This window comes from Limanda limanda, chromosome 5, assembly GCF_963576545.1.
Source record: "Limanda limanda chromosome 5, fLimLim1.1, whole genome shotgun sequence".
Lineage (NCBI taxonomy): Eukaryota > Metazoa > Chordata > Actinopteri > Pleuronectiformes > Pleuronectidae > Limanda > Limanda limanda.
Window position 1 is genome coordinate 30,186,687 of NC_083640.1, and position 24,755 is coordinate 30,211,441.

The window sequence follows — 24,755 nt, forward strand, 5'->3', positions numbered from 1 at the left end:
GTTTTTTTATTTTCATAACTTTTATGTAAGAACTAAACGCTGAATTATGAAGTAGACTAAATCAAGGGATTTTCCTTCATACTCTTATATTTGTGGCCGAAAAATTTCCCAAAAATACAAATTTCCGAGTCATATTTTCTCTTGTCCGTGACAAAACCATAAATATTTCCCGTTTGAGGAAAATTTGCTTAAGGAACCTTTGGTTCACCAATCCATAAAGCTTCCACACATACGAGTAAAAAATGAGTTTCAGTATCATCTCGGAAATACATTACAAAACATTAGTTCCCCTTCCAAATCATTAACTCATTGGATACACTCCATTTACACACCCCAATATATATATACATATATATATATATATTTTATGCTTTTGGTTTTATTTTTAATATTTTTGCAAACATAATAAATCTATTGTTCCATGTCAGTGTGTTATGTGGGGTGAAACTGTGGTTGTGTTAGACTTTCGAATATAACTTGACCTGCTGTGGAAAAAGAGATCACCTCCTCTAATAATAAAATCACATCCAAGTAAAGTTCTTAAAATATTTATATTGCAATATGACACCAAAGGTTATTGTTAAGTATGCTACCTTCCACACACTCACTATCAGCTGAATCTTATGATACATGAATACCCAGGACTTGAATAGAATGTTGTGAGCCTCTGTTAAATGACTGATTTGATATTCACATTTTACTGTTATAATTTACCTTTATGCCACAGGCTTTGGAGAAAATGACTTTTTAAAAGCCTAACAGAGCTGTAGGCATAGGAATACACTTTTGTCAAGGGAGTCAGCTTTCTGTGTGGATGTTCTTTGGGGCAGTTTTTACACATCTCAGAGTTATTATCCAGTGGGAGTGTTTTCCAGCTGACTACTGCAGTCCTGATATGTAATAGGCATAATAAATACCAGATTTAACATACAATGACCTAAGGCATTGGTTTAAAAAAAAAAAACTGCTAAAAGAAAAGAAAGGTGCTGCACCAGGCGATTGGTTCAAAAATGCTTGTACCTTGTGCTAGATGAGTGCCCCTAATAGTTTATAATGCCGACCATGTAACCGTAGCATCCCCATTTCAGGTCTGGCTGTACACTTGTCCATGAGGTTGTATGTTGTATAGATTGTTCAGCCACCTCAGGCAAATATTTATGATCTCTCCAAACCTGGACCGAAGTTGGGAAATCGTACTGTGAAGAACGTCAGATGAAGAGCAGCTTCAGGTTCAGTTAAAGTATGAGACTCTGAAAGTCAGTGTAAGCTGGTGTAGATACACAATTAAATGTTTTTGAAAATTCCAAAGTGCAACTGGTTTGTAGTTAGAATGCCATCCTAACTCAGACCCTAGCAACAGCTAGTAAACTGGCCACCACTTGAATTCAGAGTCACAAGCCTCAAATTAATTACTTGTCTCCACTTCTGACGACATTGAACCTGTAATCTGCAACACTGAATTGAAGATAATACTTTCTGGGTCCATTGAAACATTGGTTTGTAAAATAGACTTAATGCTAACCCCAGCCTGAGGTACTGTATTTTCACAACACACCATGATAGAAACAAGGTACACATTTCTTGAATCTGGAAATGTATTTATTCTGCTGATGGAATTGTTAAACCAGAATGCAGAGCACAGCAGCCATTCACAACAGGACCTGTGCTGAAGGGCAGTTACATCACTGTCCCTTCTACTGACATAATTGATTTATTGTTTTCAATGTTAAATTCAAATTAGTACCTAACCAAATTAAAAGGCAAGCAAGCCAATAAAGAACCTTATTAAGCTCATAACACTTTAAAAGCCAAAGCAGTACGCAATGAGAACATGGCCATGTTTTCCACAAACCAAAGCATTTTTATCTGAATATTATACAAATACTTTCATATATATGAAAATCAAAAGACAAAAACTACATTTAGGGCTGAAGACATCACTAGAAACAAAGAACTAACAACAGTTAACGTTCTGCTGAAGCGTTGTGCAATGCCCCTTCGGTCTTTTATCTTCAGCATAGCATCGGGAAAAGACCTGCACAGCCATTTGTGTTGCCCAGAGGATGAATCCTAATAACTAATGTTTCCACTTCTTCTGACTTTTATCATTAGTGTAGCGTTGGTAAATAACAAGACCACAGTATCAACATCACTTGCATTAAGTACAGTTATTCATATTCAAAAGAAAAACTTTGACAATTCAATTGGCTAAATAAATGCTTCACAATAGCAACAATACAGACCTCTGAATGCAACTGTACAGATGAATGAAGGCAATAACATTAATCTTTCCTTTTCTTCTTGAGTCACAATACAGAGAAGTCTGGCTTCATTTCTGATGCTATAATTTCCACCATCCCTCACAACTTAAAACCAAACAAACACAGGTCAGAGGGGGGCAGCAGCAGAAGCACATCAGGTAAAAACTGCTTTATCTAGAACAGAGAGGTCTCAACTCTAACCTTAGGCAGAAAAATCTACAACTAAAACTGTACACTGACGATTTGTTTGTGTAATAGCGAGTGAGGCTGAGATTACACTGTTACATTTGCAGCTTTAAACAAAAAACGTGAGACACTGCATACAACATGTTAGTACATTTGTATGTAGATTACTTTAAATTAATGACAGAAGTTAGAAATTTTCATAATCTTTCTTGTCTTTTTTGCCTTCACCCTCAAAGCTGTCTGTACCCTCACTGTTGTCACGGCGACGCTTGCGGCTGTTGCGGATGTTGAAGCGAGGGTTAATCTGCGGCAGAGGGTCCATGCCCAAAACTTTATGGACCTGACGGAAAGCCAGCAGCCTCAGAGCAAACTGTAAGGAAACAAAGAAAAAACATTTCAAACAGTTGCTGTTAGGAGAAGCCACAGGAAACCTCCAGCAAGAGCGAACAAGATGAGGCCAAACCGAGATTTGTACAAGATTCTTCAGGAGCTAACAATTCCTCGAAACCTGGTCAATGTGAAGCCCCATGTCTTCTAATGACAAGCTAGTGCCAAAAAACTGATGACACTTTAATGCTGATTTTTTTGGTCTCTACAAGAAACAAAGATTAATAATTCACGATGTGTGTTTCACATTTTATCTGTTCACAACTTGAGACTACGTTCTAATCCCTTCACATATATCTCTGCTCAACAGTGGATGTATAATTCAGGAGCTTGTACTTGGGCACTTGAGGTGATGTCCTCTCTCTGTTGCTCTCCCATGGTTGTCAGGGTATCGACAGGCTTCTTTTCACATGGATCCACCAATCCTGGCCCACCTGTTCAAAAAAATTTAAAAAACACTTTAGTTGATGGTTTTTTTTATTAATCATGTCAAAAGGTCTATGAGAACTGATGCCTTGGGAAGTTTGAGTACTTACCAACTTTTCAAATGTATAGATAAAACTCACATAACTTTGATAAACAAACTAAAAAAGTGGTTGTGAGGCAAATTTGATGATGGCGCTTTTGACACCCTAATCCTTCGAGAGAATTCCATAGATAAAGAAAATGTTCTACGTTGCTTTACTGCCAAAAGACAGATTACAGTATTGCACAACATTTCAGCTACTTGTGGTCCACAAACAATTGTATTTGTTTTGTTTATAGAACTATACTAGATCCCAATTATGTACACTATTATAACGCTAAACAATGACTTACCAGGGAGTAAAATCCCAGAAGAGATACATTCAAAGACCCGTCTCAGAGCATCACCTGGGCTGAGGGGGGCAGAGGCGCTACTGATGGCCTTCTCAACTAGCAGCTCCATGCCCTGAGTAGAGTGTACCGTAAAGATGGTTTAGATTCAAAGACATTTCTGCGTACATTACAACAGTCAAGCTTCATGAAATACAGTATAATTGCAGTGCTTTAAGGTTTATTCCTAGCCTCATTCAAAAATCAAATTAATGATAAAATTTAACAAACAGCTTTGTAGCTGCAGATATTCTGTTGTTTACAGGCCATCTCAGGAGTCGGAGTGGGTAAGTTAGATTGCTTTATTGTGCTTTGACTTTTAGCCATCCATCAACTTAGAATTAAGTGATATGAGTTGGTGTTAATTTCATTAAGAAAAGCTATCCAGTATCTATACTGCTTATCCTTTACACATTGAAGGGGGTGGAGCCAGTCCCTGCAGAAACTAGGGAAAAACTCCATGGGCAGGTGTCCAATTAACCTAACCCCAAATTATGCATGCAAACTCCACACAGAAGGGCTCCAGCTGAACCAGGGTGTGAGCCAGTTCATTAGCATTATTAATTCATTTTAACTTTCCCCCTCAATGATAAAGACAATGTTTACAAGATAAAACTGAAGTCATACAAATAACACATTTTAATCTCAATAAAATATCATGAACAAAAGGTGAAATAAGTTGCATTTGAAATCTATGAAAACTATGACAAAGCCCTTGTTCAGTTCAGACCCGGTAATAAAGTTGACAAGTGTACAGGGCTCAATCTGTGTACTCACACCCATCATTAAAATAGGTCCTCAATGTGTCTCCTGTCACTACCTGGGAACGGATCCAACTTCCCCGCTCTATATGCAAATACACACGTGTATCATTTCTGCATGCGAAGACCAAATTATGTTTTTTTTACCCAGTTGACAGATTTTGTATAGTGTTTTACAGCTACAGAACATTGCAGTATGTATTATAGGGGTGGGTATAGTTTCAAAGAAAATAAGATGTGCAGCCAGCTAAGTTGGCTAACCCTGTGTTGAGACAGAATTTTTAGAGTTAAACATGTTACCCATGCTATAATGCTATTATACGCACAGTATAGACAGACTCTGTTGATTGTATTGGGCCTGTACCAATCTAATATAGCAATGTCAAATTTATTACAAACCTAGTGTAGCAAAGTCAAGGAAAACAAGACCACCCAGTTCTACAGTTAAGGAATAAAATCAACACAGTCCTGAAAAACAAGTAAAAACAGCAGCGCAGACAACCTTTCCACAAAGCTGAATTTGCACTCATACCAGTGTTAATTTTGGCAGCTATTTTTGATTTAGTCTTAGTCTTTAGACGAAAATGCGTATTAGTTTTAGTCACATTTAGTAATTTTTATCCTTCTTAGTTTTAGTCTAGTTTTCGTCAACGAAAACTAATTACATTTTAGTCTAGTTTTAGTCACATTTAATAGCCACATTAAACTCTTTATCTTCACTTCTCAGGCCCAGGGACCCCCTGTGTCTACAACTGCATACTAGTCTAGCTTGCAGTACTTTGGTTGTACATAAGTTATCCCTCCTAGCATAGGTCTATAGCAGGGGTCGGCAACCTTTACTATCAAAATCCCCCAAATAAAATTTGTCTGGAGCAGCAAAACATATTTGATAACAAAGCTAATAAAGTTTTATATAAAGTTATACTATACTCAACTATAGATTGTTGCATTTATGAAATTATAGAACAGCAATAAAGAAAACTGTTGGCATTTTATTTCTATTTTTACCTGTTACAACAAATAAAGAAGTACCCTATTTTGAAATAAATAAAAACATAGCTGCAGCCTAATATATTTTAGTTGGCGAAATGTGAAAACAAAAAGTGAAAGCAGACCAGACTGGAGGCGGATACAGAAACTGAAGCTTGGTACAAAACCAACTGCAGCTTCTGCTCTGATCCAGAAGCTGCGGCGCTGATCTCAGAGCAGCTGAGACCAGAGAAACTCTGTGTCTGTTTCCATAGTTAAGAAGCAGCCGGTGAGTCAGTGACCGGCCTGCTTCACGTGAACGAGCTTTTATCTCACTGTGTCTCTGAGCGAGTTTGCGGCGGAGCCCCGGGACCGGTGCGCTGTCTTGGAGCGCGCGCACGCACACACACACACACTCTTGGTACTTCATGAAGTCCTGATACGATGATGTTTTAAAAAATTATTGTGACTTAGTCAACGACCAACATTTTCGTCTCGTCAACGAAAGTTGAAATAGATTTAGTCATAGTTTTTATTTTCAAAGATCCGTTTTCGTTACGTCTTCTTCTCGTCTTAGTCATGGGAAAAAGGTCTTTAACGAATATTTTTCGTCAGTTTTCGTCAACGAAATTAACACTGACTCATACAATGTGCGGTTTTTGTAGCTCCTTTTATGATCTAATAATTTAGCATTTTCTTTTGAGATTAGAATTTCTTTAGACTAGAATGCTCATTACTGGTCATGACAAAAACAAATCTAATATCTGTGCTTATTTCAACTTATCTTCTGATGACTCAACCAAACTGCCCATGACAAAGACTAAAGATAAGAATAGCTGACAATTAGAAAGGTATAATACATAACATTTATTTTCCACATGAAGCAGCGTTATTCTGTGTTTTTTTATGTTTTAAGGTTGTCTGTCTGTCCCATTCTTGTGACCAACTACTGACAGTTTGTACTTTCCTGCTCCACAGTCATCATTAAGTAGGAAATTGAGAGCGGCTCCATTTGATGGATCATAAACTAACTGGTGCTGTAGTTGAAAAGCAGGTATAGTATATTTTCTGCTGTCTTTGAAAAGGTCCTCTGAGAGGCTTTCTTTGGCCACCAAAGCTCAAACTAGGGCCACTGTTCTGAAATTAACTACTAAAGATCTCACTGTTCTCCCAATCAGGAGCACAGTGCATAAAGGTGTGTAAATAATTCATTGACATGTCTGAATAACATACTTACCCATCCTGGGAAGGATGACCATGTAGGAACTCGCTGACATAGGTCTCGTAGGATTCGAATGATGATCACACAAGACTGAAGTCCGTTAGCTCTAGCCTTTTGATGTAATAAAAGTTAGTTTTACAAAATGACAAAGCACGACATTAGATGGACCAAACAGGTGAATCAGATCTGTCATAGAGGTCCAAACACTACTGTGCATAATGGAAGCTTGAATATGGTTTTAAGTGTGTATGAGTTTGCAAGCAGCTGCCATTCCCAGTAGTCTTGTACCTCATAGTTAGTAAAAGAGTTCAAAGTTTGCAAGATGCACAAGAAATGAGGACGTTTCTTGCCATCTTCTAAACCCTGAACCTAGGTTTATCCAGGAATCTCACAAACAAGTTCTTAAAAGTACAAGAGTCCACTTGAGAGAAGAGTATAGGGACTGAAAGAGCCAGGGATATCTGTGTTACTTTGCCTGTGCTTTTGCTCAGATAGCAGAATCACAGGAAACTACTCAGATATTCCCTTTCCCTCAATCCCCATTTCTACAAAATATATAGAATAAAAACAATACAAATGTTGAACATGAAAGCACTTCTTGATGGCACAACTTTGTGCAAGTTATTGTGCAGCCTTATGGAATCACATGTTACCATAATGCAGTACTTGGAAAATTTAAAAAGAGAATACAAGGATGCCAGTTCTTTACATTTTTGTTACATAAGTGCTTCAGATGAACTTAGATTTAAAATCAATACATGTGATGAACATGGATCAGAGCCTCATTATAATAAGTGGCATCCTTGAATTATTAGTTTTTGCTTCAAATGGTGATCAGTTTTCTCATTATAATAAAATGATAACCAAATGTGTACAACATAAATAAATAAACAAATAATGCATCTCATAAGGCTACAATAAGAAAGTAAAATGATGTTCCGAACCTGGAACCACTTAGCGTGGCGCAGAGCAGCCAGAGCGTCAAGGCATTTTTGCCTGTCCAAGACGTCCGCTGGGTCTTTCACCATACCCGAGGTTACATCTAAAAATGGATTTGAAGTGTCAAAATGGTGATGAGGAATGGGTGTTTGACCAGGTCAGTGAGGCTGGCAGAGAACAAACACAATGCCACACATACCAATGTGTTTCCCATGACTATCTACAATTGGTTGCTTATTTTGCCATTTCAAAAAGTCTGACATAAAAATAAACATATTGGAAGTCAGTCGATGGATGTAGATAAAAAGTGGACAACATGTTTGATCATTAGATTCTCTAAAAAAAAAAAAGAAACATGAATTTATTGACTTCACATTGAAGACAAATGGGGTAATGTGTTTGGAAAGCAACACTCTCGCTAAATTACATGGGTGCAGGCTCACTAATGTGTTGAAGCCAATACTATTTTATCAGGTAATTGTCTTACAAAGCTTGGCGTTACCTTGATGAGGACCATGGGGATTTTAAATTTCAGTGGATTTTCTTCTCTGAAGCATTGGGACAGAGGGGGATTCTGTGGCTAATGATGCTTGAAAGGGCACCTGGCTAATAGTGAATGACCTGATAAAAAGTGGCATGGCAATAGTAGGTGTGGCAAAGTTTTTGGGATGTGAGAAAAACCTTGGTCAAAAATCCTTCCGAAGCCGTTGGGCCTTACTAAACCTCTAATCAACTGAATTTTTTTCCCCCTCTCATTTTTTGTTTAAAGAAATAAGGGTCTTTGTGCTGTACTTATAAATATTGCTACGAATATAAAAAAATAAATAGGAGGAAGCAATGGGTGCTGAAGAAGAGAAAACAAACATGAGAACTAACAGCAAACAAAAGGGGTTAGGCTATCACTGCATGCATACCTACAATCAGTAGGTTGGAATTAGACCCCAACAATCATTGTATACCAACAGATGTCCTCGGGTCCAACCAAAGATTCCTCTGTCATAGCAGTCTTACCTGAACTCTTAACAATACTCCCCTAAGAATTATTTGAAATGATAAGATTTCAAAACAATACAGGACATGATTTATCTCAATCTTTCCATTGTCAATTAATTCAAAAGAGAAAATGGTCCATATTCAGATTCTGTCTTCATCTTCCGATTGACATTGAAATAAAAATGACAAAAGCTTGTCAAGGATAAACACTAAATATTGTGTATTATATTATATTTACCTGTTGAGCCCAATTATTATTCCTATGTGTGTAAAGGAAGATGGCAATCAACTCAGGGGAGCACTTCAGAACAGGGGACATTAACATGAACTGTTCACCAGCACACAAAAGGAAGATTTGTTTCCTGTGGGAACATAACATCCAATTCCTCTGCCTTAGGCCAAATATTCATTTGAGACAATGTTGCAAAGTTCAAACGTCTTTGTACATTACTTCCAACTGTAATTTGAGGAATATAAGTGCCTCCTGTTGTCTATTTGTGCACCTTCTGCTTGAATTTTATTTTGTCTCCTCATCTCAAAGAAAATTTGGGGAAAAGATCCTGTAATGCATGTCTCCCATTGATTATAGCCGACAGTAAAATAGCCGACAATCCCCTGTAACACAGGAAACAAAGTAGAATCTCATCTGGGAGTATCTAGACTCAACACAATGCAAACACTGATCATGCTTTGTTTCAAAGGATAAAGATAGCATCTGAGAGGTAAGAGTTACAGAGCGAAAAGCAAAAGAGCAATACTGCTGGCACTTGTACATTTTTTGTGTTACACTAGAAGTGATCTGCTGCACATGTACTTCAAAGATAAATCATTGAGAAAATGGCTAAGTAAGGGGTCTCAATATAAGATGATTATCAAAAGCTAGGGTTTCATTAAAATAGTTTTCAGAAATTTAAGCAGGTCATAAACAGTGCAAAACATACACTCAGGGAAAAAGATCAAAACTACAGTAATTAAATGTGATGACCTTGCACTTCCTTCGTTGCCCTCTCATTTCTGATTTACAAAATCCAAATGAAACATGCATGAAGTGCAAGTTGTCAGAATGATCTAATTGAAGGCACAACAAATCAATCTTTGTGGAGTGCCAGCAGGACCGTGCTCTTCAGGGTGTCAACCAACATATTGAAACTGAGATAGCAGAAAGACAAGAAAAGAGGTGCAATGGGAAAGGCTGTGATGGGATTTTTCCAACCTCCATCCCGACCATTTTCCTCTCTGATGAGAGGTGAAGTCAGCGTGATTGTCACTTGCATCTTTGGCTCAGTAGAGGACGTCAGAATGATGGCCGCTTCCTGGATAGATCCCTTGACCTCGTATTTTTCTGGGGCTACCACCTGGAAGAAAGTGTATTTTTCAAAGACAGTTTTTCATACAACTAGTTAACAGTTATTTCTATACCTAGTCATCTACATTCAGTGGCCAATTCATAGTTAGTAAGTTAGTTCACGTGGAATACACGGCAGTGGGGGACCTGATGCATTTATCGGTCCCCTGTCAGTAAAGAACAGTAATGCTTGTTTGGTTAAAATGCTGAATCCAAAAGATTAACATTTTATGAGGTGATTCAGAATAAAAAGGAACATTTTAAAAAGCTTGTCTCGAGAGAGTTGCAAAGAAGGTGAAATCCAAGGAGAATCCTTAAAATAATGATGTTATGGTCAGATGGAACATCCTTCTCAATGAACAGCATAGGATCTAAGAACCTCCTCTCTCCACATCGGTTTCTAAACTGGGTTTTGATCAGCTTCAGATTAATCACTCTACTGATGCAGTGGAGACCACGGAACAATATACCCCCCCAAAAAAATTCTAACGCTGCGTGATATATTCACTGGCACTGATAAGAGTTTGAGGATAGAAAGATGAGGAGGACACAAGTGATTTCAGGTCCCTTAAAAATGATGACTCATGAGCTGATATAGATTCTATAAATCTGTGAAAATGATTATATTCATGAGGTGCTTTGCATCGAACATTTATGGTTTGATGTGGGTGTGTAGAGGGTGGAATATGAGGCAGATTCACACATGTACGTTTCCAGGTGGAGTATGTTTTATAAAGGGAAAATTGCCTTCAGGTGTTTTTGTGCACTGTTTTATATTCTGAACTTTTTTTGCGTAAGCCATTTATACATTTTGTGCAGTTAACACTTAGTATGAATCCTACACAATGTTCGATAAATGAGGCCCCTGATCTCTGGTGGGGCTTAATATTTCGAAAATCTATCGTCATCATGATATCAACGTGTGCGATAGATGTATCGCAATAGACGCTAAATTGACGTATCATGCATTCACACTTTGGCCAATCAGATGGAGCCCTGCTGCCCTAGATACTAAATTAAAGACATCCAGATCAGTTTTCCCGACAGTGAATCATTGTCAGAAGAGAAAATAGCTCCGCCTCCTTCAACTAAATTCTACTGTCGAATCTTCTAGTGATCACGTTTGTCCCATATCAGATCCTACTGATCCGACACTATGAACAGTTGATTATATAAAAGAATTGTGAAGCTCCGCTGCTTTCTCTGTATGTCTGTATGTGTGTGTCTGTCTCCCTCTCTCAGCTGAAGTCTCATGACTCACTACAGTTTAAAATTTAATTTTTTTGTTGCCACGATATCACAACTCATATCACATAATGATTGATACTTTCATTAATGAGCTAAATCTTCAGAGCAGCGCGCGCAGTCCTTAGCCGTCGCGCTCACTCTTTTTTTGCTACAAGCAATCACACATGTAAACTCAGTCTGAGAAACAGACTTTGTTAACTTGATTTGGACTTAAGCAAGTAATAATTGTCCTACTTACGCAATTACTGAAATTAATGTTGTTCACTACTAACAGTAATGTGTCTTTCTAATTGTTTGTCTGCATGTAACCACTGATTTAGTGCTGCAGATTGAAAAAGGGGTTTTGGGAGGTTACATTAGTTCTCTCATTCTACAGAGTTCATCTTAGATAATAATGTGTTCACAACTAAAACAAAGGCAAATTGGTCTCAAGAAAGCATGAGGCAGTTGCTGATTTCAGTGGCAACTGACAGAATTAACTGTGGTATAACATTTGTAAAGATAGTACTGTTAGTTGCTTGGGGAGGTGCTCCATAATGCGGCTGAGGAGGTCCTTGGTGGGCTTCTCTGAGCAGAGCAGGACTAGGTTGACGTCTTTGTCCCCACGCAGAAGTAACCCTTTGGCCAGGACTCCAACCCTCATCACTCCCTTCAGGGCTCTACACAGTAGAAAGATAGGAAGGAAAAATAAACAAAGATTCAATTCAATTAAAGGTGCTTTCAGACTGCGATGAGTATTTTTAATGTCCAATGCAGCAGCGACTAGGGGAGGAAGGCTGGCTGCCACTCTTGGGAAAATGCACAGCTTTGTGCATGTTAAAGTGACAGACTTGATGATGATTCTATCACATCAACTTTGCTCTAATAATAATTTAAGTAAAGCAAAATTCTTAGTCAAAGAAGTCAACTGCTTAAGTCCTAATGATCTTTCAAAATCTGTCGACCAGCTCAAACATGCAGCGGCAATGCAAATACGTGACGACAATCTGAAAGGTCACACCTGTCTTTGCAGGAATCCTTCTTCTCTTTGTCGTCTTCCTTGGCCTTCTCCTGGTCTGTAATTATGTCCGAGACAAGTTTGAGGGCACGTTCTGTGATTGACACAATCTTCTGGATTGACTGGAGCTCATCTTCTGAGGGGTAGATGGCTGCATGCTTGGTCATGACATAACGATCATCGGAAGAATCAGGACGGCGTGGGGGCTAAAACGTACAAAAGGTACTTTGTTTCAGATGGTCATTCTATCTCATGATGTTCTGGCACATCTCAGGTGATTACGCCACATAGTCTTGTTGATATTAAATGCATTAAGCAACAGCTGAAAACACATTGAATTAATATTTTGGTTTAAATGTTTATGTTGTGTAAATAATGTTGCTAACTCCTAGTTTTAATAATCTAACTTCATAAATATGTATTGACCCCAATGGAAACCTGTGACAGGTCATGAAGAGATCTGAAGAAGAAGTAATAAGCAGTTAAGAAAGGATGGCAGGTATACTATCCTCTGATGCAATTATATGATATTGTTTTAAAAATTATTCCATCCCCAAATATAATTCTGAAATAAAACACGTAGTACAGGGTAAGAAAAAGTAAACTAGACCCTCTAAGCTCTCTAGAAGAAGGCAGACTTCCCTCTTTCTATCCTGTATATGTATATTATTCAGCAGAGCCAAAATAAACCCCTCTGCAGCCTTCAGGGGTTTTAAACTCACACTGGTTAAAAAATGTAACCATTTCCTGAAGTAATGCATGACGTGTTACCAATGTATGGTCCTTAACAATATACTAATATAGTAAGACTACACAGACACCATTATACAGCCTTACCACAGGCCCTTGAGGCTGAAGGCCAGGCATGCCTGGTCGGACTCCGAGTAGACCAGGCGGACCAGGAGGACCCTGTGGGTACGCTCCGTCTGGTAATCGACGTCGTTCATCCCAGTGGTGTTGCTCCTCTTCCATGCGTCTCCAGTACATGTCTTCTTCATAACGCCTGGAGTAGAAACGAGAGCTCATTTCCTGGTTCCAGGTTTTGTTTTTGCTCCACACAGCCCCACCACTCCCAACAATGCATAAACCACTACTTATTCATGTCTCATTTACCACCGATAATAATTACCCATATCCATACCTCATCTCCATTCTCCAGCGCTCTTCCTCCTCTCTTCTTCTCCAATACTCCTCTTTCTGCATCTGTTTTCTCATCTTTTCCTCCTGAATCTTTCTGGCTCGGATGCTGGGCTTGACCTCCACCTGCAGATCTGGGTTGACTTTTTTCTACATGACAAAAACATAATAATAATAATCAAAAACTGCTGAAATGCAGAACAACTGCTGCATGTCCTGCACTGAGACACCTGATAAATATTCTGAGGTGTATCAAAATTCTCAGGCGGGGTACAGACATGTCTACAAACCTTGTATTGCAGACGATGCCTTCGTCCTTTGAGATGCATTTCCTTTGCATTTGGGTCGTTGAAACTACATTCACACAGCTTGCAATGGAAGCGGATGACTTTGCCTTCATCGTTTCTGACCTAGAATGAGTTTCACATATTCAAGATTACTCAAGATTTGAACACATTTCTGCCCAATAAAGTGTAGGCTGGCTTAAGTCCATCTAAGCAAGGTCCAAAACTTACTTCCTCAACATAGTCATGACCGACTGGCTGGACATCACTCTGCAGTCCAGCCAGGGCTGATGTGGACAGAGAGTCTGAAACGTCGGTCTTGGTGTCTTGAGCACCTGAAGAGGGTATCACAGGCTTAGACTCCACTTTGGCCTCCGCTCTGGATTCGTCAATCTTTACTGTGGTCTGTAATTTATTTCCACCTGCATTTCAGAAATAACAATTTAGTTAAATCAGTCAGTTCTACTAAAAAGTCTTTAATAAAAAAAACATTGTGACAATTGTTAAGGTAGCCCTTGGTGGTCATATTCTCTGTAGTTTTACAATAGTTAATGCTTTCAACAATCCAATGGTATGTGACTTCCATGGTTTGCAGCTCAATGCAGCTACATGGCAATATAGACAGTTCTACATTTTTAGGGTTTATTAAATGGTTCTTGATAAGGAATTGTGTATAATAAACAAATAACAAGGTTGTCATTAAATGTCATTATAGAATAAGATTATTTGAAATGACCAGATTCTGGCCAGAGTCAACACCACAGGATAGTTGCTGGTAATGCAAAAAGTGAATAATTGTGATAAAATATGTCAAGTAAGTTTTAGTCAAAATAAATGTATGTTTCAGTTTGATATATGTTGGGACTCATATTTCCTAGAAACTAATTATCCTTTCATGTTTAAATAGAAAAGGTTCTCACATGCATGTAAGATATCACCACAATTGCTGTGGTACTAATATGTGTATATTCTACATCAAATCTATCCTGAACAGATGCTTTATGTCCTGCCATATGTCCTCCAGTGTGTGATCAATAAAGATAGAAGTTGAAAACGGGGATATCCAAATGGTGAGCGTTCAGTTAGAGAAAAGATCCATTATGGAGTATTTAATAGGAATAGGAATATTTGCATTAAACCAGCAATACCAGCAGTGTAATATATAGTGCAATATATATAACAAAGCATATGCTAACCAGGTGTATCACATGCGTTTCTACCTATATCAGCTCACTGTAGCCAACTTGTATAATTGTCAGAGACAAAATAGTGTACCCTATAGTGCCTATGTCCCCACCCTATAGGCAGATCAATCTTAATTGAAGAATAACCCAAGACCTACTAAAGCCAGCTGGTTTTTGATAAGCGGAGACACAAAGGAGGATTATACTTCGGAAAAACTACTTCAGTGCGAGTGACCTGTACCCTCAACATGTGTTTACTTACCAACAAAATTGATCTTGGGGGTGTTGACTTTCTTTCCAGCTGAGGCAGAGTTGGTTGAAGAGAGGTTGTTGGCTAATGGGTTCTTGCCACCCGCAACACCACAGCTGACTATGTTGACTGGCTTCAGGTAGGTGGGACTGGAGCTGGTGGCAGGGGAGGAGGAAGCAGATGCACATAGAGAGCTGGAACTGCTCAGGGTGGCTGTGGTTGTCTTGCTGGGGGCAGCTGTGGTGGAAGACGATGTCTGAGTGATCATACTGGGCTCAGTAGATGGAATGGGCTTTCCAAGCTTGGTATGAAGCTTCACAACCTAAAACAGAGCATTCAAATTACATATTTCTTTATTGGGCATTTATCATAGAGAGAGAGAGAGAGTCTTATTAATATTATAATTATTGATAATACCCAACTCATACCTTCTGGTGCTTAGCTCCACGAATGTGGGCAGCATAGGCATCAGCGCCAGTGCAGGAAACATCGCAAAGTTCACAGCGCAGCTGGTTCTGAGCACTTCGGGCCAAAACCCCCCCACCACTATTGCTGCTGCTACTGCTCTGGGAAACCTTCAGTGCCGCTTCCTTCTTCTTGTGCTTCTGCCCTTCAAGATGCTCCTTGTATGTCTAATGCATTTGATGTGCGATGAGAGACAGAGAGATTAGTTGCACTGATTGAAAAGTATTTCTTTAGAACATTAATTTGTTACCATATGATTTTTAGAATACATATTTAAAAACACTGCATTTATTATCTGTATAGCTTTTCCTTATCCTGTAGATCAACTTAGAACATGTTTTCCACACAGAAATTAAGAGTAGATGAACAACTCTAGGATCAGATTGACTGCAATCAGTGGACTTAATTAATGGTTTGTATGTAAAGACCAAGTTCATCTGACAATTTCGAAACATTCACACATTAGAAAAAAATTGCATTTTTGAGTGAGCTTCATGCCAAGCACACTGGAATAATATTGTCATTGTGGGCTATACGGAACTCACCTGTGGGCCAGCACAGCTGATCTTACAGACGTCGCAATAGTGGATCTGTGGTGGCTTGGGCGGCTGCTTGGGCCGAAGCTGCTTACTCTGAAAGGGGGGCTTCTTGGTGAAAGTGTTTCCCGTCCATGCTGCTGTTGCGGCTACAGCTGCCACAGCCTGCTTCTGCTGCTGCTGCTGCTGCTGCTGCTGCTGCTGGTGGTAGTAGCTGGAAGCTGCCGAGTAAACTGCAGCTTCATAGCCCGAGTATGAGGTTCCTGGAAAGGATACAGCATTGCCAACTTTGCTCAATGCATTTTTATAATTAGGCCTTTAAAAGGCTCGATGTGATGCATGTTAACCATGCTCACCATCATAGTTTATTAGGTTAGTCTGTTCAACATTTTATTGTTGGCATTAGAATGTAATGCTTGAAGCTGATAACATTGCTTTTGAAATTTGGTGATTTACAGTGCAATAGTTTTCAGTTAGGGTTTTGAAAGTTAAAAAAAAAAAGGCAAAAGCCTTGCTGGCATTAATTATATTTTTTTAACCCTCCCTTTCACTTAAGGGGAAACAATTATTTTATATTGCAGAAAATGAATCTTTTCTTACTGACTACACACAAAAATAGCATCCTAGTTTTGCAGAAATAAATATTTTGTACAATGTCCTACTTACCAGAGTAGGTGACAGCATTCGTGCTGTAGGTTGGGCTTTGGGAGTAAGAAGGGACCACAGAGGCAGCATTAGCCACGGGCTGGACAGTGGAGGTCACTGGGTAGATGGAGAAAGTGGATGAGGCTGGATTGGGAGCAGCAGGCTTGATCACAGTCACCTGGCGTGCCTGCTGGCTCTGGGTGTATGATGTTACCCCCTGGCTATATCCTGGTTTGGGGACTGGAAAACAAAAAGTGAATTCATTCATCTCCTCTTAAACACAGTTTCAACAAAGTGAACATTATAACATTCATGAAGGAGGACTATCTGTAGGGCTATTATATTAAGATGGCCTTACTTTTAGTTGGGTGTTAAACTGACAAATTCATGCATTGCCATACCTGTCTGATAGTATGAATCTGCCACACTGGGTTGTGCAGCAGCAACAGCAGCTGTAGCAGTGGGTTGCTGGTAATACTGCTTAGTGTCATAAGCTACAGCTGGAGCAGTGGAACGGACATAGGAGTAAGAGTCCTGCAAAGAAAAAAAGTAAAATACAGTTGAAATTCTGAAGGTGTCAAGCCCCTGCTCCTCTTGTCCACAGGTCAAAATTGTTGGATGAGACACTGAACCCAAATTGATCCTGTTGCTTCCATTTGCATGGATGGAGATATCGGAGGAAAACTGTACTTTGGATTATGTCACAACATGAAATGCAGTGTGTGGGTTGTAATCACTTGTCTCATGTAATGGTATTGTGCTGAACTTATCATGCAACCTTTAGAGTACAGGTAATTACCGCAAACAATTGAAATGACCCTTTAAAACAAGGTCAAATTATGCACATCAGTCTCAAGTAAATGTTCTGTTTTCTAAGAAAATGTTCTTGTGGGTCACTTTAATCCATTTTTAATTTGTATTGCAATTTAATGATGAATTAATTAATTACTTTGTGTCATTAATTTACTCAGGGCAAAGAGGTGGCTGCCAAAGTGTTCATTGGCAAGATAAAAATCCAATTGATCAAAACACAAAAACATGTCCAAGAATTTCACTAATCTGCAGAGCAGCGAGTTAATACTCATGTACCTGGTAGTTCTGTGAGGTGACTGGTGGTGGGGGTGGAGGGACCTCAGGCTGGCGCTGAGGGTAGCCATAGTCAGTGGCAGCATGTGTTGGCTGGTATCCTCCATAAGCTGCAGCAGTAGCCACGGAAATTGGCGCAGGCCTAGCGACAGCTACTGTGCCTGCCGAGGGGGCATAGGCTGCTGCCACAGTGTGTGCAGCCACAGGTGCTTGATGAACTGTGTAACTGGCCACTGTGGTGGGATGTGAATATGCGACCCCGGCAGTTGGCTGCTGACTAGTAGGGCAAAACAAAAGAGAAATGTCAGATGTTAGCATTTGCACACACGCACTCGTGCTGAAAAGGAAAGAACAGGTTTTGACAGTGTCACTTTCTTGCTAAAAAAGGAAATTATTAAAAGAAAAACAATTTGCTGACAAACATCACTCAGAAATGTTAGTACCAGTGAAATGCATCAATACTTTTGAGGGTTTTGAACTGAAGCTAGGTTTTGAACTGACGCTAATTTCTAAACAATTTCCTCCACCTGACCAGTTTGCTAAGACAAATAAATAAATAAAAGAGGGTGTAGTATCTTGGTTGACACAGGATGGATGATATCCCTCCTGGGGTCATGCTGTACTTATTCAGCCCTTTCATTTGGGATTCCCCAGAATTCAGTAGTAAAAAAATAATAAAATAAAACAAAATAAAAAAAATATAAAATCATTTTTATATTGAACCACCCCAGAATCTAACCGATAGAGATGAGACCAAATGAACACATGAACCGTTTCCCATTAATAAGCTACAATGTGGCCCAATGAAAAAAAATTCAGTTTTAACTGCTACCATTTTAAAACCAGTGTGGATATATGGAAAATGAGGAAGCCTGAGTCCATCACACTAAACTTAAAAGCTATATACTGCCGTTTATGTTTTGACACTAAATGTAAACTCCCAAGTCCCAAACAGGATCATGTAGGCTGATGACTAGTTTTTCATTAATCTGATAAGTCAGTAATTAAACCATTGAATCTGTTATCTGAAACTTAACCTGGTTTGGAGCAAGTTAACAGCATACGTTTTATAGGACTGAAAAGTCTGAAGTTACCCTAAAATTTGCAAATCTTACTTCCTAGTACATGGCATGCCCCTGCTCTCTCTTGCTCTCAGTCTCTCACAAATAGTCTTCACAAGCAGGCAGATCTTTTAACACTTGTCATTTCTGCTGTAGCTATGCATGTTCCTGTCACAGGCCTGCAGTTGACAGTAGCTGGCAGACCTCGGCATATCACCTGTTGCACATGAGCACATGACAGCATACTGTATAGCAGTTTTCAGACAGGAACTCCTGAGAATGTCCACAGAATTGGGTGCCAACTTTCCCCAGAGTTTGCCTTTCAAAAAAATCGCGTTCAGGCGAGGGGTGGCAGTCTGGAGAGGCTGGATGCTATCTATACCCCGAGCGAAAGAGAGATATATATATATATATATATATATATATATATATATTTTTTAAACTAAAAAACTCTGGAGTTCAGTGGACGTTTGAAACTAGCTTTAGTTTACTGGCCGTCCCAACGAAAACCTTTAACTTTTCTCTGCTTCACTTCATTGAAATAAAATGTCGCACAGATAATGGTCATGTTGTGCTGCATGATTTTATTTTTTATTATGAGGGGATTTTCACAGTTTTTAAATGTAAGATTTATATAACAAAATACCAAAATGCTAGGTTATCAATGAATAACACTGAATAAACGTTAGTGCTGTGCAGTGGGCCATCAAAACATTCATCAAGTCTTTACTACCTTCTGCAGGCAGTCAGACTACCAGATATTGTTCTCAGAGGACAGTTGCACATGATAGAGTGGCCCCACTCCCATGGGGGTGAGAGGCTTAAATGGCTGGTTTACTGGCTACATAGTCTATACAGGTTTCCAGTTATATAACCTCGAGAAGCTGACAAGCTTACGTAATTTCACCACTACCTCATTGATCAGCAACTGAAGAGACAATAGATAGGTTAGTATCTGGAGGGACATTGTGACAATGTTTCAAGGTAAAACAACAAATTTGAGAGCTCATAACTAGACAGCAAGCAGTATTAGCATTAAACCACTTCCTTGCTAACATTACCACTTGATCAAGTTAAATCATACAATGGGAAAGGCATTTTAATTCTGAAATATTGATGCACCTCTTGGGCAGGGCATTGAGCATTGTGTGTAGACAGCTCTAAGTGAAGGCATAGTCATTTTATTGTCTTTGCAACCTCTCAAAGCGCTTTAGGCTACAGGTAATTCCCACACATTCAGACGGGATCAAACTATTAACCTTCCGATTCTGCTCCTTCTACTGGTCCACAGCAAACCCATAATGAAGTGCCTTAATCTGAAAATTCTTGATCCAAATTGGGTTTAATGTAGATCTTCATTCATACAAAAAAATGTTGTAACTTGAAAGTCAACAACAGTTCAAACCCCCAGCGGCCTGACCATTTACTAAATGCCAATTCCTATTAACTGTAGAAGTGCACAGAAATTATGGGGCCACCATAATACAAGACAGCTACAATCAAAATTACTACTGTTTTATTACGTCTGAAGGACTCACCATTGACTCCAATTGGATTGGATTGTGATCTAACAAAGTTTACCCCCTGAGACTCCAGCAATATTTTGTGTACTCAAACACTTCAGACCCCCCACAGAGCACACAGGAGATCACTTACAAGAAATGAACAAACTTTCCAAATAAAATCCCAGAGTGGAGTTAAGGATCCACTGGTGTGAGGGAATCGGCCCGATGCTCGAAATAAATACATACTGCCGTGACAGTGGTGCGGGGTTCTGCGTGATGTGTGCATGCGAATGGAAGGATGAGGAAGAATAGAGGGTTCAGTGATGTCTGATCAGCTGATATAGATTCTATTGATCTTTTTTTGCTTTAGGCTCCGTTCTATCATCTTCACTCTCACACATTGTGTTATCCACAGCAGCAGAGTATACGTGTATTTTCTTTATTAGTGACATCACTGCTGTCCCATAAAACCGTTCTTCACCTCCACCTCACTAGCAAACACCTCAATGTCAGTGTCAGAAAGTTTTGCTTCCTCTTCTCATCGCTTGATGCCTTGACTCCATCAGGACTCACGGTGGAAACCCATTGGTCAGCAACGTCATTTAATATTCATGTCATGCTTTGCATAGACCATTCATGGTTGAAAATGGGGGTGTGGAGGAGGGATTTGGAGGCGTACTAACGTTTCCAGGTGAACTGTGATTTATAAAGTGAACATTGTGTTCAGGTGTGCGTGCACACGGTTTTATAAATCAGACTTTTCTTTTGCGTACGCCATTTCCGGCTTTTGTGCGTACGTACACTTTTAGTATGAATCCTACGCACTGTTTTATAAATGAGACCCCAGGCCTGTGATATACAGTGCAACAACTTGACCTACAATTTTTGAGAGAACAAAACACTTTCAAAAAACATATGAAGGGAACCCTAAAATTTTTAGAGCTTTTTTCCTCTCTTTATTCAAGAGCGTGGTCTTTCAGTTTGAGAGCATGACTTGTTGAATGTTCAGATTGTGTACACTTTATCAAAACCTTGCCCTTGCACTTCAATAACCCCTGTTTGCGCTTAAATTTGCTCAAAACTGTGTGCTTGCATTCATCATCTGCTCTCAGATTCCTCCTCGGCTTTTTATTGAACAACCCTCTCACATTCCCCAACCAATAAAATGCCAGGTGACCTGGTCAACAAATGAAATGAAGGATATGATCTCTGTCTCGTTGCAGGCGCGTTTGCTTTGCTTCAGAGCGTCCCATGCGGGCAGTTACTCTTAAGGCCAATTTATGCTTGAGCGTATTTTGTAAAACGGACAGATAAGACCGCCCTATCCGTCGTGAAACGCCCTCTCCGAGTGCTTTGGACAGCTTTTCGTACAGGTCTGATTTTTCTAACTTCTCCGTGTTGTGTCGGAGAGCCTGCGGACATCTCTTGGCTGTGATTGGTCCGCGAACGACATCATTTCCGTATGTCGTCATTTCCGTACGACGTCATTTCTGTTCGACGTCATTTCCGGACCTGTAACTTCCTGATTCACAATAAATACATACACAACTACGATTCTACGATTAATGTGACGTGTGTGTTAAGCCAGGGGAGTTGTCCGGCTGACGGTGGCTCGTTAGAGCACTGACGACATGTGTGCACGGTCACAGACGGTTAGAACGAGCTTTCAAAACGGCGCTAGCAGGCTAGGCTAGCGGGCTAGGCTAGCCACCATGCTAACTGCGGTGGTAACAGTTCATAACCCCACCGTCACGACTTTAATTCCACTTCTATCATGACACTGTTTCTATAATACCGCCAGGTTAGAAGCAAACATTGGGTAGTAGTTAGTGTCGGGAGTCCCTGCTGACTGTGTGTGGAAGCTGGGCTTGAAGCTAGCTGGGAGGGGAGCTAGCTAGCTACATGTAGCCTCAAGCAGATTCAAGCTGTGGAATCAGCAACACAGTTCGGAAACAAGACCGGGGAACCGCTGCGCTAAAAAACGATAACATCAGCATCTTGACCCGCTGGGTGTCACTTTATTTAGTTCTGTTAGTTGCCATGGTTCAGTGTGTGGGACGCAAGCTAACATGTCAACAGAGACACGTGGACTTCTTCTTCCCAAATGGGGTAGGCTTCTCTGAGCTCGTCTTCCGTTGCGCCACCTATGGGTTTGGCGATGAATTTTTTCCGACGTAGAGGGTCGGAGAAGTAAAAATCAAAAAGACTCTTTGCCCCCCTGCTGAGACCTCTCCGAGAAACGGACACGTAGTAGTATATAAGAGCCTTTAAACTGGGTTCATCCACATCCACAGCGCTAATATATGGACTTCCTGTCCTGTCATTCCAAAAAAGTCAGAGAAAGCAGGGAGAAGTCCACATAATAAAGCCCCATGCTCACAGCCCAGCTCTGTGGAGCGCAATTGGCATTTGCTAGAATTGGTCTCTTCACAGATGAGAGCAGGTTCACACCGAGCACATGTGACAGGTGTGAAAGATTCTGGAGACTCCATTGTAAAAGTTATGCTGCCTGTGACATCATGCTGGAGCAGTGCATCCAACACAGCCAAGTACCATCCCAGGAGCATGCTTAGACGTTGCTGGGAGTACATACAGGCACGTGGAGGCCATACACACTACGAGTTACATTATGAGTTGCCTGGTGAACTTCATGCAAGTTGGATCAGCCTGTCATTTAAATTGTATGCTTTGACTTTAGGTGTGGTTTTGAATCCAGTCATCAATGAGATTATAATTGCATTGACTGTTGTGTATATTAGTAAAGATTGTCACCTTGGATAACTCGTTCATCAAGATCTCCCTTAATTTTCTTGAGCAGTGCATGTATAGGAAGAGCAGTTAAAATCGAATCTGACTTTTTATCCCCATGACTCAATATTCATTGCATCTTATACAGACTGCTTTTTACCTATTGTCGTTCCCTAGCCTCCTGGTCGCCTCAAACGACGCATTACATCTACTATTTATTTTCTGGCATAATCCCACCTCTATACTGTCGGCTATGCGTCATTAGAAACCCCTAACCCTCCACAACAAGCCTTACTTTCCTCTGTCGGAACTGATGGGGTAGTGTCAGATTATTTCTACAACTTCCCAAAGTCCACAACCTGATGTTGACAATGTGAATTAATGTAAAACATGGAAGAAACGCTTCATACGAACCAGGACTCAGTACTACAACGTGGGCTTTCCTCACAGACAGTGCACTCTTGGCTAAGCAGAGCCAGACCCTGCCGGTGACACCGCAACATTTAACACGGCATCTTTAGCTTATATAACGACTATCGACTGGTGAACAAACTGAACCACCGCAGTGATGTACAGTCTGGACGGCTGCGTGCGTCTAACTGCCGCAGCAGGGGGATCAGTGCCCCCTCCCCCAGCCTGAACAATGGAGACAGTCGGGATATACCTGTACAATACACACATGCAGCTAACTCAAGAGTTCAAACAGCACTATGGAGGCAGATGGAACCAGAATTGAGCGTATGTGGGGTCCACTCACCTGTACTGAGCCGCAGCGCCATGGGTAAATCCAAAATAATTGCCGGTAGCCATTTTGGCATCTTCACCAAGCCGGCTGGGCACTGCAGAGGACAGACATACAGGGTTACGCTAAGCTAACCGTTAGCAGCAGGGTACAGAGAGCTGTCCAAGGACTATCCATTAACCTCACCATTCAGCAACACACACACTTCTAAAGTCACGAACGTCTTTGTAGCAGATCGTAAAATAACCAGACATTTTAACGATACTCACCATAGGTGAAGGACACCACAGGACATATGGGAATCATTGGCTTCGTATGTTCAACCGACGCCCGAGAGTACTACACCAGCTTATTTATATTACATGTCGTACCCGGAAATACGTCGTCGCGTCTGCGCAGATACGAGCGGGGTGGACTCGGTTCTGGACCGTCCAGTCCCATGGATGCCTGTTGTTTGCTGGACTGTATAATAAAATATTTGTGTATATACTAAATTCCCAGTAACATTACAAGACGTAACAAGTCCAACAATAGAAAATATAAACATATTTTTACACACACATTAAAAGTATCTGATAAATGTTGCAGCCTATGGATTAACTCAAGAAACCAGCCTTTTTAAATGTTAGGCATTCATTTTATTATTTTAGTTATTTTCATTACTAGATTAAGGTTTTTCCCGATGGATAGTATAACAACCTCTTACAGAAGTGTGAAGTTAGGAGTCACATTTCTGATGTATATGAGCTGTTAAACGCACCAACAAATACAGAGTTTTTTCACTTTATTATTCTACAATGTGCTCAGTTGATTAAAGTTCAAATTATCCAATATCTCAGCAATAAAGAATTAAAGTCAGAATTCTGACTTTAAACTCAGAACTCACCTATTTTTTCCACAGTGGCCCTAATCCTCTTCCGTACAGCAAAGATAGAGGAACAGCAAAAAA

General features: G+C 40.0%; 1 protein-coding gene across 2 annotated transcripts; it reads right to left on the reverse strand.

Annotated features, from left to right (window-relative positions):
* Positions 1-1,577: 1,577 nt before the first annotated feature.
* zfr (zinc finger RNA binding protein) lies at positions 1,578-24,159 on the reverse strand. 2 transcript variants are annotated; one of them, XM_061070949.1, is made up of 20 exons: positions 24,076-24,159; positions 23,822-23,903; positions 17,754-18,027; positions 17,066-17,198; positions 16,686-16,904; positions 16,029-16,282; positions 15,447-15,650; positions 15,031-15,340; positions 13,816-14,006; positions 13,591-13,710; positions 13,305-13,450; positions 13,001-13,166; positions 12,167-12,369; positions 11,675-11,825; positions 9,787-9,928; positions 7,586-7,683; positions 6,657-6,752; positions 3,654-3,765; positions 3,171-3,268; positions 1,578-2,817 (listed from the first exon to the last, which is right to left on the reverse strand). In XM_061070949.1, exons 1-20 carry the CDS (start codon positions 24,110-24,112, stop codon positions 2,635-2,637), a joined length of 3,219 nt encoding a protein of 1,072 aa, XP_060926932.1. In that variant the 5' UTR covers positions 24,113-24,159; the 3' UTR covers positions 1,578-2,634. The 2 variants fall into 2 exon arrangements, with proteins under 2 accessions (XP_060926932.1, XP_060926933.1); XM_061070950.1 differs by lacking the exons at positions 1,578-2,817; positions 3,171-3,268; positions 3,654-3,765; positions 7,586-7,683 and having other exon boundaries at positions 6,685-6,752.
* Between the last annotated feature and the right edge of the window lie 596 nt (positions 24,160-24,755).